Raw genomic sequence first — 14,885 nt, forward strand, 5'->3', positions numbered from 1 at the left:
TTTCAGTTTAGTGTTGATCAGAATGAAATGTCTGAGTACGTTCAGTTTTGCTCAGCTGTTTGAAAATCAAATAATGTAAGAGGTTTATCAGCACAGTAATTCATTAATTTTTCAAAGGGGACGTTTCAGTATATACACAGCTACAGAAATCTGTAATTATTGATACATGTTCAGTTACCCGAAAGTTCCTAAATGCAATGTAACATATTCCGTACAGTTGAAAGGAAGTCATGCTTGATCAAGGTCCGCGTCACTTTCCATTTTTAACCAGACATAAAGTCTGAGAAAGGAAAGAAATAATATCAATGCGTTGAGATATGTACTAAACTGCATGCAGTTACCGGACTCAATGTTGAAAGGCAGAATTAATGGGACCATGGTGATAACACATGCAGATAGTGTTGTGGACTGGCAGGACAGCCAATACACTATGACAGGAAGCCGAAAGGCACGTGTTAAAGCTCACGCAGGCTGGCGTGAGGTCTGGAACAGGACAAGGAATTTATAGTAGCAAAGAACGTACATAACTACTGGAATACTTAACTTTAATTCATAATTGGTGAACATCGCTCTTGACGGTACATGTTTTACAGCATGAATAGTAACTGGTAATGGCGCCTTTTAGGTCGTAGCAAATGACGTAGCTGAAGGCTATGCTAACTATCGTCTCGGCAAATGAGAGCGTAATTTGTCAGTGAACCATCGCTAGCAAAGTCGGCTGTACAACTGGGGCGAGTGCTAGGAAGTCTCTCTAGACCTGCCGTGTGGCGGCGCTCGGTCTGCAATCACTGATAGTGGCGACACGCGGGTCCGACGTATACTACCGGACCGCGGCCGATTTAAAGGGTACCACCTAGCAAGTGTCGTGTCTGGCGGTGACACCACAAATAGTAACTCAGTTTGGACATTATTCGCAAAGCACGTTGCTAGTCCTACTGGTAGCATGAGGCCCTAACAAAATAAAATGAATCTTCACGATGTTTCGCATCTAATAGATGGAGTGGTGCGAATAAATTCACGTCCACGAAGTGGAGAGGGCTTCTTTCAAAGCTGACCATTCTTCCATTTTTACGATTGTAGTATGTAAGTGCAAATGTTTTCTGGAGGACCCACTGCAATCGGTGTTTACGATTAAGATGCGAGATGACCGTACCACCTGGACTACATTTACCAAATGAAAAGCATATCCCTCAAGCCAGGACCAATTGTATTGTATGTTAACCGAGGACCTAGAAACGACGGAGAGGCTCCGTCCCCGCCGCAGCCGCAGTGGTCCGCAACCCCACGACGACTACCGCAGTCCACTTACCCCTCCGCCGCCCCACACCGAACCCAGGGTGGTTGTGCGGTTCGGCTCCCGGTGGACCCCCCCCCCCCCCCCCCACCCCAGGGAACATCTCACACCAGACGAGTGTATCCCCTATGTTTGCGTGGTAGAGTAATGGTGGTGTACGCGAACATGGAGAACTTGTTTGCGCAGCAATCGCCGACATAGTGTAACTGAGGTGGAATGAGGGGAACCAGCCCGCATTCGTCGAGGCAGATGGAAAACCGCCTAAAAACCATCCACAGACTGGCCGCTTTACTGGACCTCGACACATATCCGCCGGGTGGATTCGTGCCGGGGACCAGGCGCTCCTTCCCGCCCGGAAAGCCGTGCATTAGACCGCACGCCCAACCGGGCGGGCAGCCAGGAGCTAACTATCGACCTCCTGCATGCTAACCCACAACTCTTTCCACAGCAGCAACTATACAGCGTGACTAAAATGTGCTGACGGAGGTAGTTACCATACATGTGGTTACAGTGTTGCCAGATTGCCACTCTTTAGCGTTCTTTTTCTGCTGGATGCACTCGCCAGACGAAATTTTGTGACATTTTTTTCATCACTGGCATGTGTGGAGTCGCGCTTCGAAGCCAAAGTGCGCGAATTTCGCTTCACCCTGTATACATTACCACAAACCTTGCATCCAACAGCGTCAATGAAGGAAGGTAGTCCTGGCCAAGGATAAGATATACTCTTTCACGAATGTCAGCACTGCTTGACGTTAGCGAAGATTGTTCCCCCCTGCACTGCCCTTCGCGTTTCGATGGGCTCATATTGCTTCCCATACCCCCTCAGAAATCATTCATGTGAACAGACTGTACTGCGGAACCCCTGTTCAACAATGTGCGCTGAACGGTGTGCTCCGAACACCTGTGGCTCAGCATTATACCCTGTCGATGGATCTGCCACATCGCCGCATATCCTGCTTTGGTTTCACTGCCCTTCAACAAACTTTCCGTAGATATGACAGTAGCACGCGAACAATGCAGTAGTCCAGCGTCTCCGTTTCCGTGATGTTCCCTCTCAGGAGGCGGACCATAACAAGGTCGCTTATGTCAGCGGACTTCCGCATTTTCGGCCCGTATCGTTTCTGCTCCGCTTACGTACTTTCCTTAGCGCATCAAGTGCCCAGAGCGATGGGCGGTGGTGACAGTGTTTTGCTCACCACTGTGTGATGGTTCCTTGTCAGTTCTTAAGCAGTTTAGGTCTAGGCAGCACGACCAGATGCGACGCGGGGCACGTGCCAGAGCGTGTGTAGAGACGGCGTTTATCAGCGGCCTAGGCGGCTGTGATTGGCGGCTGGCGGAGCCACCAGACCGCGGCTGATGGTCGCGGACAGCTATCGACTTCAGACGCCGGTTTATCTGCTGACTGGACGGGCCGCTGCCGGGCTGTGCGCTCGCCGCTGATAACTGCGCTGATAGCCGCTGCTGATAGCTGGTACTGCGATGGACCGACCGCGCGCTACACTCCTGCTCCAGGTACGTGAGCCGCTGAACACATGTCTGTCACCCACACCCAAACTGCGTCAGTACGCTGCCGGTCGCCGGGGTCTTCCGCCACGAGATAACCTCCCAGGCGGGGCTACAAAGCCGCAGCATTAGCAGCCAGTCGGTCGGCCGATAAAGCTGGAATATATGCAGTTCACACGGAAGTAATGACTACGATTCAAAACAGTGTTAATTTATGGATGACATCCAACGCTTCTTTGCTCTGGTTCCGGTTTGCTGGGCATTCGTGACATATAAAGCTGCATTCCAGCACGAATAACTCGCTTGTTAGACAATACTGAACAGAGAAGCGTGAGTAAAGAAGAGCCTAAATTACAATCTTAACTAGACACTTTCTTGTACAGTTGCCGGTCTTCAGGGCTCTTGTTAAAGCTGAGATTGTAATCTAGGCATAAATATCAGCATTTCGTGCAAAGTTAAGGTTCCAAACAGGGTGCGTTTGATTTATATGGGTCTTGCGAGCCATGTGTACCCAGGTGCAAGGCCTTTTATTACGAATTAAACTGGATTACAGGCTGAAATACAGGCATCTAAGGCACTACTGAACGCAGGTTCGTGGTTAAAAGACATGCAGGATCTGGTTCTGTGTGATATATGTCAAATATTTGCCCGGGAGTCCTTGTTACACAACCGGCACAGATGCTGCAAAGAGACAGCAACGAATATGGTCATTATGCTCGAAATAAACAGGAAGGAACATGAATGTTTAACACCCCACTGATTGAAATAAACAGAGTATTGTCATTTTGAAACTGACTATATTTGTTTTTTGTGTGGAATTCTCCAGATTTTGAGGGCTAGCGATTACATGATAACACAACTGCATCTCAAATAGTGACGCAGATACCTGTGCGACGTGCTAAGGTTAATGCGGTAGTACCACAATAAATCTCGAGCTGTGTTGTGTAATTTGTCAGTACAGATCATTATAATGCACATATTTCTGTTTCTCTACCAGAAAGTGCATTTCATTTCTAGTAAAAGGGTGTCAATTTTTAGTTCACATTTCTGTTGTTCTGGCTTTTGTGATGCATAAAACTCGATCCTTGAGAGGGCTATATCAATGGCAGGGCTGTGCTTAAAAACGAAATAAACATAACCTGACGGTTTTTCTTTTCCTACATTAGACGTTCAGTAACATGATACCAGTCTCAGCCGGCCGAAGTGGCCGTGCGGTTAAAGGCGCTGCAGTCTGGAACCGCAAGACCGCTACGGTCGCAGGTTCGAATCCTGCCTCGGGCATGGATGTTTGTGATGTCCTTAGGTTAGTTAGGTTTAACTAGTTCTAAGTTCTAGGGGACTAATGACCTCAGCAGTTGAGTCCCATAGTGCTCAGATCCATTTGAACCAGTCTCATGGGCAACTGGCTAATCCTCGGTGGTGACACACATAATTTAGGCAGAAAGAAACCTACGTTCACACTGCGTTTTGATCTTTAAACATGTATCAGTAGAAACACTAATTATAGGTGTCCTAAATTCTTTACATAGCTTGTGAAACGGTTTCAGTTTCACAGGATCATCGTGAAAGAATACTGTTAGCAATCTGCATTGTCTGGCGATGCCATTGCAAGCTGAAAATTGCTTCGCGGTATAAATGCTATAGAACATTCGCAAACTGTGTTTTAATTGACAGATACGAAATTGTTCCAGCAAGTAGCTATGGGAGACTCCATCGACATGTTAACATGTTTTGTATCCCACGACAGACTTGAAATGCGGTAAGGACTGAGCAGAATGATGCCTGCTTTAAAAATAATGCGTGAAACATGACAGCATAAATGAATATGCGGTATGGTACTGTTATTGTTTATCTGTAGCATACGGCTGCTACGGCTCCGTGATGTGATCTGTCGAAAAATTTCAGAAATGTCGTTTTGCATCCAATCTCCTCAGGTAACTGCATTGATAAACCTGCGTCCGCATGTTGATCACATATTAGCGCTTTCCATTTCCTTTATGTGGCAGTTTACTTAAGCTACTCGTGACGCAATTCGTAGCTGGTCACACGAGAATTTTTACATTTGACAGTTGTCGCCATATGAATAGTACGAAAACATGTACGGGAAAAGATGTTAAACTTACATGTAACATCTTATTGTTATAAAGGCTGTTTCAGAATCCCTATTACAGACTACTAGTAGTGGCGCAAGGACCTGGTGCATGATGTTCTGGGAAGGAGCACATGTCGGGAGGTGTACCGTTTGTATATAAAATATATCTGCAGATCAGTTCAGTTTCAGATCTTCAGTTTCACGGTATGCACACAGAGGATGTCCCCGTTATAGTAAGGGCATGACATATAATTTTCATCCGACTGCAACAACGGCTGCAAGAACCCAGGGCGTTTGCAACTGGTGTAAGTGGGCTGCTTCTGTGTTGGCAGCGCTGTGTAGCGCTTTGCATTGGATCTCTGACTGCGCTTTCTTTGTAAGAGACTCTGTGGCTGGTTGGACTCGTTGTTGGAAGTTAATCGCCTGTAGTGTTGGGCAGTTGGAAGTTAGTCGCCAGCAGTGATGGAAGTACTGTTGGGCAGTTGGAAGTGAACAGATGTGAGTAGTTAGCATTGATGGAGATAGAGATCCGAAGCGTTAGCGTAGGCTAACGATCTGTAAATGTTCGACTTGGAGACTGAATATTATTCATGATTATATACGTTTGTACTAGATGCCAATGACGATTTATACTCGTGTGTGAACTGGATGTCACATTATTAAGGTAAAAAAAATACATTATTTGGTTTGCAACAAAATCTTTTCTTTGCTAACCACATGCCTATTAGTAGTTAGTGGCTTTAGTAGTTAGAATCTTTTATTTAGCTGGCAGTATTGACGCTCACTGTATTGTAGTAGTTCGCGTAATGAAGATTTTTGTGAGGTAAGTGCTTAATGAAATGTATAGGTTATTGTTAGGATTTCTTTTTAGGTAGGGCCATTCTTTTGAGTTAATTTGGTAGCAGTCGGATTGAGTTACCGTTGTATATTGAGAATAATTAATGAATACGAAAAGTTTGAGTTCTGTTTGCCAGGGCAAAGTCAGTAGGTCAGTGTTGTAAGGATAAAGACTATCAAAGTGACACTGGCATTCAATTTCATTCTGCAATTTAAGTGTAGACACACTCATTTAAATAAAGAAGTTTCACTGGGAACAATGATTGTGGTGCATTCTTGGCGCCGCATTCTGGACTTTCAAAAGGACTTCCTTCGTCTCGCAGAAGAGAACCCTACCACGAGTGTACTGGAAACACTTGTCCATGCCATGGGCTCTTGTGGGGCGCACAGCTCAGAGCACATTTTCTCCGCTGTATGCGGAGCGTGAGAAGGAAGAACTGAAAGTGAACCGATCTTCAGCCTTATTTTACACCCAAACGAGACAATTCTGCCTATGGGCTCTTTATCGAAATTTTATCTACTAGGTATTTTCTACAACCCCTAAAACCTGTCGTGGGACCTGTCGAACACACTGCGTAATTAGAGATGTCGCTTTTAGGTACTGAATTCGCCAAGCTGTTTGTAACAGGTAAAAATTGACATTGCCTGTGTTTTGTTACAATGATGTTACATGCATCACATCAAATTGTTAGCAGATGTTTACATGACGCAAATCTCCAATCCCGATAACAGCGGCGAGCACCACTTCGTACGTAACAACACATTGAACTCCGTTGTAGATGGGAAAGAAATCATGCCGAATGGACGCCCCACGATTGGCGTCGGCTGTTGTTTATGGACGGAACTCAGATCGGTTTGTACCCTGATAATCGCAGACAACGTGTTTAGGTGACAACCCGAAAGTATCGAAAGCACCAAACACTATGCCCCACATGTGCAACACGATGGTGGTGGAGTGATGTTCTCGGGGTGCCGCTGTACAGCTCTTAGTTTTTGAGGGCAGTTTTAGTGCACTGCCGTACAGGAACAAGAGTCTGCAACCGATAGTGGGGCCATGTCACCAACATTTTCGTGACATCATTTTGGTGGATGATAACTCGCGTGGTTGGAATCGCCATAAAGGAGTGCCCTGTCTGTTCCCCCAATCGAATATGCTTGAGATCGGTTGGAACTACCAGTTTGTGGACTTTCACAGCGACCACGTATGCGCAACCTACGCAGAATCGCCTTTGAAGAGTGGGACAGTTTGGATCAGGGGTGACGTGATGATCTCATCGATAGTGTGAGAAAAGGGATTCTAGTCTGTATCCGAACAAGGGTGCGTTCCGCCACGTATGAAGGTCGCGCAGCAGTGCTGTGAAAAACTATTCAAGTAAAACAGAGACTTTATTGTAAGAGAAATGTTTCTTTGATTTGGTGATCTGGACACACTGCAAATGAATATACAGGCATCCCTTGGAGCCAATTTTTGTTTTCTATGCCACGAATTTAGAAAAACAGGAGGGAAGGGGGTGATGCATAATTATTGTTGATGTTTATGTAGAGAAATGAGGGTTTTTTAAAAATGCTTTCGTGGAAAATGTTACGATTTTTACAAAATCATGTTGTAATAAATGATGTTTCTAAAAGAATGCTTCGCTGCACTTCATTTTGATTTTCAAACTTTATTAATGCTTCCATATTACTATTATAATATAATCACTGATGATAATGTGAATGATTTCCGGTAGGAGTCGATTCTTAATGTATGTAGATGCAAGGGAAATGTAAGTTGGATGTAGTGGGGCAGCAGGGTACTTGGAGTGGGATACTGGGTGCCGGGACTCGCTTTGGCGGCTAATGTATCAGATTCGAAGGTGCTGTAGGAAGAGGAGGTGGTGTGGTAAGTGGTTGAGATGATATAGATGCGAGATGCTGACGGTAGGCGGATATCAAAGAATGTAAGGGTGGAGAATCTAGGAGATGTCGAAAGACATCGTCGCATTCACTTGCAGAAGGCTATTTTCCCATGCTTTATCGGGGAAGCGGAGGTAGTAGGTACAAATCTTACGGCTGCTATAGGTAGACCGTCGTCATTGGACAAATTCTGAAAGCCGATATCAGGGTGGGGGGGGGGGGGAGGAATCCAAATTACTATCGTTGTTGTGTCACCTCAGTTGTTTACTGATAGCTGCTTATGTTCCTCGCTTGTCGTGACTTGGTATTTACTTAACTGTATTGAAACTGTACTTATTCTTCGATATTTCGACAGCTTCGCGGACGTTCCTTCTGTAAATATTGCTTTCTCTACCTAGGCCGCGTTAGGTTCTTAAAATCCAAAGGCTGGTCACATTCTATTTTTAGACAACATAGTTGTGTGGAGATAACAACGATTCGTTTACTTATAATCAATTATTCAAAATGACACTCACAATCGCATTATTTATTTTGCCGCCAACCGGTTTCAACCCGCGATGGGGTCATCTTCAAGGCAATTTAGACCAGGCAGGTTGACGACTCCAGCGAGCGACCAAATGGTGTAAATTGCCCTGAAGATGACCCCATCGCAGGTTGAAACCGGTTGGCGGCAAAATAAATAATGCGATTGTGACAGTGATTTTGAATAATTGGTCACATTCTTCTTGGTGCTCCACTGCCGCTGATTTTACATTTTGTCTTAAACGTGTGTGGCCTTCGTGCTCTTTAACGCCGAGCAGTGAAATAGTTTTATAAGGAATATTGTTGTATCGTACTTTCGATACAACCACAGGAGGAGATTTTACTCATCGCCACCATCAACAATTTATAGTGCATTGAGGGAAGTACTAAGAGGAGAACAAGGAGAACGTAGAACCCCGATAATGATTGGTGACAGGAACATAGACATTTAATGACGAGAAGTCAACTTTGTACAAATCGGCTCAGGCATCAGATCCTGAAGTTCAACTACTATTCCAGAAGCTAAGGCTGCATAGTTGGGTTGGGTTGTTTGGGGAAGGAGGCCAGGCAGTGAGGTCATCGGTCTCATCGGATTAGGGAAGGACGGGGAAGGAAGTCGGCCGTGCCCTTTCAAAGGAACAATCCCGGCATTTGCCTGGAGCGATTTAGGAAAATCACGGGAAACCTAAATCAGGATGGCCGGACGCGGGGTTGAACTGTCGTCCTCCCGAATACGAGTCCAGTTGCATAGTAAACACTTCTTGTCCCACTAGAATGTTCACTGAAGATGGGCTGGTGTGGACTCGCTAGAAGCAGACGATGCGGCGCGAAGTACGCAAGTAGAAGGCGGTCTTCTTGGTAGTCGAGCTGACTTGGAACTGCCCGCTCTGCTGTGGCGCCGGCGCATTCCTCTGGCGGCGCCACCGCTGCAGCTTCTTAGTGTGGCAGTCGCTGGGCTATGCGGAGTGGGTTGTCAACCTATCGATGCCTGTGGTGCTGTCTGACTTTGTGTGCTGTGCTTGCGACACCACATCCAGGCCCCCAAATCTCCTGGTCGTGGTCGCATCTGGTTGCGATGCGAGCTGACGGCGAGGGGGACGTCTGGCTGCAGATACAGCAGATGAGACGAGAAGCGGGACTGAAGTCGGCGACAAGCTCCACAGCCTCCATGGGAACACCTGGAAAACTGCAGGAAGGGTGCAAGCCTACATCCAGGGTCGGAGTCTCGAGCGCTGGAGGATCCCTTTGGAGAGGAAGGTGGCAGGGCAGCTGTGATGATGGCATGTCCACCTCCACTGGAAGCGCCTCGGGCTGAGATGTCATCCGGTCCGCGGCAGACACCTGCGACTCTGGCTCCTGAGAATGTGCTGATCTGTAATACGAAACGCAGCGGCCGGAGCACGGAGCCTCACAGGGTAAAGCTATTTCCAGGGTCTACAGAGCAGCAACCCTGTACAAAAAGAAACCAAAATATGTTGTATCCAACGACATGCGAAATCGTCCCCTGTTGCCATCGCTGTCTGGGCTGGAAGGTCCTGAAGAGAACTGTGTCCTGGATCTGAAAATGAGGCCAATAGGAGAGCCATCGGCCGCTGACACCATTCGTTTAGCCGGGATAAATGTTTGAGGCACGTGTTACTAAGTAGCGCCCGTTTCAATTGAGCAAAAGCCCATTGGCATTCCTTGATCCACGCAAATGCAACGTCCTTACGCCGTAATTTGTGATGCGGAGCTTCTATCTGAGAGGCGCGAGGAATGAATTTGTAGTTCAGTTTGACTAACGCTGCTTGCAGTTACTTTAGCTTTTTGGGATCCAGCTAATCTCTGGGTGAGGGTGAAACCATGCACATTGGTCCCATATATACTACTGGGCATTAAAATTGCTACGCCACGAAGATGACGTGCTACAGACGCGAAATTTAACCGACAGGAAGAAGATGCTGTGCTGTGCAAATGACTAGCTTTTCAGAGCATTCACACAAGGTTGGCGCCGGTGGCGACACCTACAACGTGCTGACATGCGGAAAGTTTCCAACCGATTTCTCATACACAAACAGCAGTTGACCGCCGTTGAAACGTTGTTGTGATGCCTCGTGTAAGGAAGAGAAATGCGTACCATCACGTTTCCGACTTTGATAAAGGTCGTATTGCGGTTTATCGTATTGCGACATTTCTGCTCGCGTTGGTCGAGATCCAATGACTGTTAGCAAAGTATGGAATCGGTGGGTTCAGGAGGGTAATACGGAACGCCGTGCTGGATCCCAACGGCTTCGTATCACTAGCAGTCGAAATGACAGGCCTCTTATCCGCATGGCTGTAACGCATCGTGCAGCCACGTCTCGATACCTGAGTCAACAGGTGGGGACGTTTGCAAGACCACAACCATCTGCACGAACAGTTCGACGACGTTTACAGCAGCATGGACTATCAACTTGGAGACCGTGGTTGCGGTTACCCTTGACGCTGCATCACAGACAGGAGCGCCTGCGATGGTGTACTCAACGACGACACTGGGTGCACGAATGGCAAAACGTCATTTATCCGGATGAATCCAGCTTCTGTTTACAGCATCAGGAGGGTCCCATCCGTGTTTGGCGACATCGCGGTGAACGCACATTTGAAGCGCGTATTCGTCGTCGCCATACTGGCGTATCACCAGGCGTGATGGTATGGTGTGCCATTGGTTACACGTCTCGGTCACCTCTTGTTCGCATTGACGGCACTTTGAACAGTGGACGTTACATTTCAGATGTGTTACGACCCGTGGCTCTACCATATTCGATCCTTGCGAAACCCTACATTTCAGCAGGATAATGCACGATCGCATATTGCAGGTCCTGTATGGGCCTTTCTGCATACCGAAAATGTTCGACTGCTGCCCTGGCCAGCACATTTTCCAGATCTCTCACCGATTGAACACGTCTGGTCAATGGTGGTCGAGCAACTGGCTCGTCACAATACGCCAGTCACTAGTCTTGATGAACTGTGGTATCCTGTTGAAGCTGCATGGGCAACTGTACCTGTACACGCCATCCAAGCTCTGTTTGACTCAATGCACAGGCGTATCAAGACCGTTATTACAGCCAGAGGTGGTTGTTCTGGGTACTGATTTCTCAGGATCTATGCACCCAAATTGCGTGAAAATGTAATCACATGTCAGTTCTAGTATTATATATTTGTCCAGTGAATACCCGTTTATCATCTGCATTTCTTCTTGGTGTAGTAATTTTAATGGCCAGTAGTGTATTTTATTTTCGTCTGGAAAAAAGAGCCCTTGTGTTTGCGACACTTGAGACCTGCAGATAACGGCACTTGAGAAAGACACTCGATATTGGCTAAACGTTGTTCTGGAGAACGTCATGACTACTTAATCCAGGTAATTTGAGCAAGAAGGCTCCTTGGCAGTCACTTGTTATAAAAAGCGTTGAAAGATCAGCGGTGCTGAGGCGCTATCGAACGGCAAGCGTTGAAATTCAAATAACCCGAGATGAGTGTCAATAACCAAAAATTTCCTTAAATGATCATCCAAAGGCAATCGGATGTAACCATAGGCCAAGTCTGTCTTGGGAAAAATAACGAGTCTCGCCTAATCTTTCCATCAGTTCCTCTGGGAGGGAGAAAGGGTACTTGTCTATCACTGTCAGAGTTCGCAGTCGACTTAAAATCAACACACAGTCGAAGATGTTCTAAATATCTGCGAAGAATCAATGATGGGGAAGATGACTGACTTGTACTGATTGGCGTGATCACACCACCAGCTTGCCATTGCCGTCATTGTTCAGCGACCTGTTCCCTACTGGCAATCTTCACTTGCCTATCTCGAGGAAACTTTGGTTGTGCATTGTCTTTGAGTGACACAAAGGCTACAAGATTGTTCGTACAACCGAAACCGTCGCTAAAAAGTTCACTAAATTTGTCACACATAGTTTGAAGCTTGTCTGTAGGTACATCAGTTGATATTTGCAACATTGACTTGTCGATTGACAGTCCGAAAATGTCAGAAGAATCTAAGTCAAAAATATGCTGCGAAGATTTGGCAGAAAGCTCTGTGAATACAACTGCCTTTGTTACACCCTGAAAAGTAGCTGGCATACTGGAAGTTTCTAAAACTGGAATTTCCTGTCCGTTACAAGCTGACGAAACATGCGTAGCTGGACTCAGTATTGGTGAACCTAATTTTTCATAATTAAGTTTGTTCAGAAGTGTAACTGAAGCATCAGTGTCCAATTGCAATTTGACGTCTTTCTTAACTACTGTCAAGTACGAGGGTAATCCTGAAAGTATGGTCTCCTATTTCTTTATAAGTACACAGACCTGTTTATTTCTACAATGGGTTACGTCAGTTTACAGCTTGAACATTTAGCTATTTTTCGACATAATCACAATTTCTGTCGATGCATTTTTGTAGACGCCGTGGCAGTTTTCGTATGCCCATGTCATACCAGCTCGCCGCCATGCTGTTCAGAAAGTTATGAACTTCTTCTTTCACCTCATCGTCGGAGCTGAATCGCTTTCCGGCCAAATGTTCTTTTAACCTAGGAAACAGGTGATAGTCACTGTGTGCCAAGTAAGGACTATAGGGTAGGTGGGTGATTATGTTCCACTGAAACTGTTGCAGGAGAGCAACGGTTTGCCGAACGATGTGTGGGCGAGCGTTGTCATGGAGAATGTGTACCCCCTTGCTCAACATTCCTCTTCTCCGGTTCTGAATTGCCCGCTTGAGTTTTTTCAGAGTCTCACAGTACCTGTCTGCGTTAACTGTGGTCCCAGTGGGCATAAAGTCGACCAACATACCTCTTTCCGATCCCAAAAAACGGTTGTCATGACTTTACCGGCAGACTGTGTTTGAATTTCCGCGACTTTGGCGAAGAAGGATGCCGCCACTGGCGTGAGTGTTGCTTGGTCTCAGGTGTAAAGTGGTATGCCCAGGTTTCGTCATCTGTGACAACTGAGTCCAGAAAGTTGTCCTGTTCGGCAGCAAGGCGGTGAAGAAATGGGCGGGAAGCATCAACTCGTTGCCGCATGTGGTCCTCAGTCAGCATGCGTGGCATCCATCTTACGCACACCATCCGGTAGTTCAATGTTTCCGTTAAAATTCTGTGAGTGGTGCTTAGGGAAACTTCAGGAACCAACGTGCAGAGATCATCCAGGGTGATCCGCCGATCTTCACGCGTGCTTTGCTCAACCTTCAACACTGTCTCCTCAGAAATTGACGGTCTCCCGCTCCGTTCGTCGTGAATTTCGGTCCGACCAGCTGCAAACTCTCTACACCACTTACGAACATTTTTGACATCCATGCACGACTCACCATACACTTCCGTTAATTGGCGATGGATTTCAATCAGCGCAGTGGCCTCTGCGTTCAAAAACCGAATAATTGGGCGCAACACACACTTGGCCGTAACATCCAACGGGAGGTCCATTCTCAATGGCTGCCAAGCCAAGATTGGGCGCCTCAGCGCGGCTTGCGCATGTTTACACACAGCGCGTGAAGCACTCTTCATAACAGTGTGACCAACTGCCACACAAACAGAGTTCTGTACATATAACAAAATAGGAGACCCTACTTTTGGGATTACCCTCGTAACAAACACCTTGTCCCGACTACGTTCCACATCTAAGAGAGAACTATCACTTCTAACCCGTTGCTGTCAGCTACTACAATGCGTGACAGGCGAAGTGGGCAAAGATTTGATGGTGGACCTCTGTTTGCACCGGCATGACTTGGTCGGCACATGAAAATGACCCGACTGGTGGTTACTGTTCGGCAGCAAGGCGGTGACCTTTCACAAAATTTACTGCAGCCACTGGGCGGTACTGTTGCGCGGCTGCCTGTATCATGGCGAGATTAATGATCTGAATTGGTTTAGTGGCATGTTGCTTGGGAACTTGGTGTCCATGCAGCTTTTTCATGCACACTGACTGAACATGACCTTTCGTGTTGCAGAAACAACAAATATCGTCGCGACTTCGGCACTGAGCACGCTTATTACGACTAAATCACTTTGGGCAAGACTCAGCTATGTTTTCCTGTCTACGGGCGTTCTGCCGGCGCCGCATGGTACTTACTGTTTGTCTCTGTATGTGACGTCACATGCTGCTCGTCAAGGGCTGCGCGGAGACAGTACTGTTTGCGTTCTACAGCACTACTAACACCGTCACTATGCAATTCGTTGATATTTGACACTTGCAATCTCATACTTCGCTGAATCATAAGTGTCCTGAGCCTCAATTAATTCTAACACTGGGTATCTAAAGACGGATGACGTTAAATGAAACAACAAGTTTACTGTTACCAATCGCTGTTTATTTATCTCCACGACGCGTTTCAAAGGTTTAAACCTCCATCATCAGGTAAAGTTACATTTGTTAGTATGATATTTGTGTGTGTGTGTGTGTGTGTGTGTGTGTGTGTGTGTGTGTGTGTGTTGTGTTACGATTTTTTGGAGGAACTTGTGGGACGGTCTATTGGAGAAACAAGTGCCACAAGTTCCTCCAAAAAACCCTAACACAACAAACACACACACACACACACACACAAATGTCATAATAATAAATGTAAATCCACCTGATGATGAAGGTTTAAACCTTTGAAACGCGTCGTGGAGATAAATAAACAGTGACTGGTAACCGTAAACTTGTTTCATTTAATGTCAATAACAGTCACGGTAAAGCCTAACCTAAAATGGCAGCACGAATTCTATCGTCACAAATATTTTGAGTTACAATGTCATGCAGAAT

The 14,885-nt window shown here is 46.3% G+C and overlaps 1 protein-coding gene across 1 annotated transcript in view; it reads left to right on the forward strand.

The window, feature by feature from the left end:
• The first annotated feature begins 2,654 nt into the window (after positions 1 to 2,654).
• The window catches only part of LOC124711777 (chondroadherin-like protein), a 183,735-nt gene continuing 171,504 nt past the window's right edge, over positions 2,655 to 14,885 (forward strand). Inside the window, exon 1 of the mRNA XM_047241993.1 lies at positions 2,655 to 2,806. Coding sequence (XP_047097949.1) covers positions 2,774 to 2,806 — 33 coding nt within the window. The 5' untranslated portion in view covers positions 2,655 to 2,773. The remainder of the gene's footprint in view (positions 2,807 to 14,885) is intronic.

Source organism: Schistocerca piceifrons, chromosome 8 (assembly GCF_021461385.2).
Source record: "Schistocerca piceifrons isolate TAMUIC-IGC-003096 chromosome 8, iqSchPice1.1, whole genome shotgun sequence".
NCBI classification, from domain to species: Eukaryota; Metazoa; Arthropoda; class Insecta; order Orthoptera; family Acrididae; genus Schistocerca; species Schistocerca piceifrons.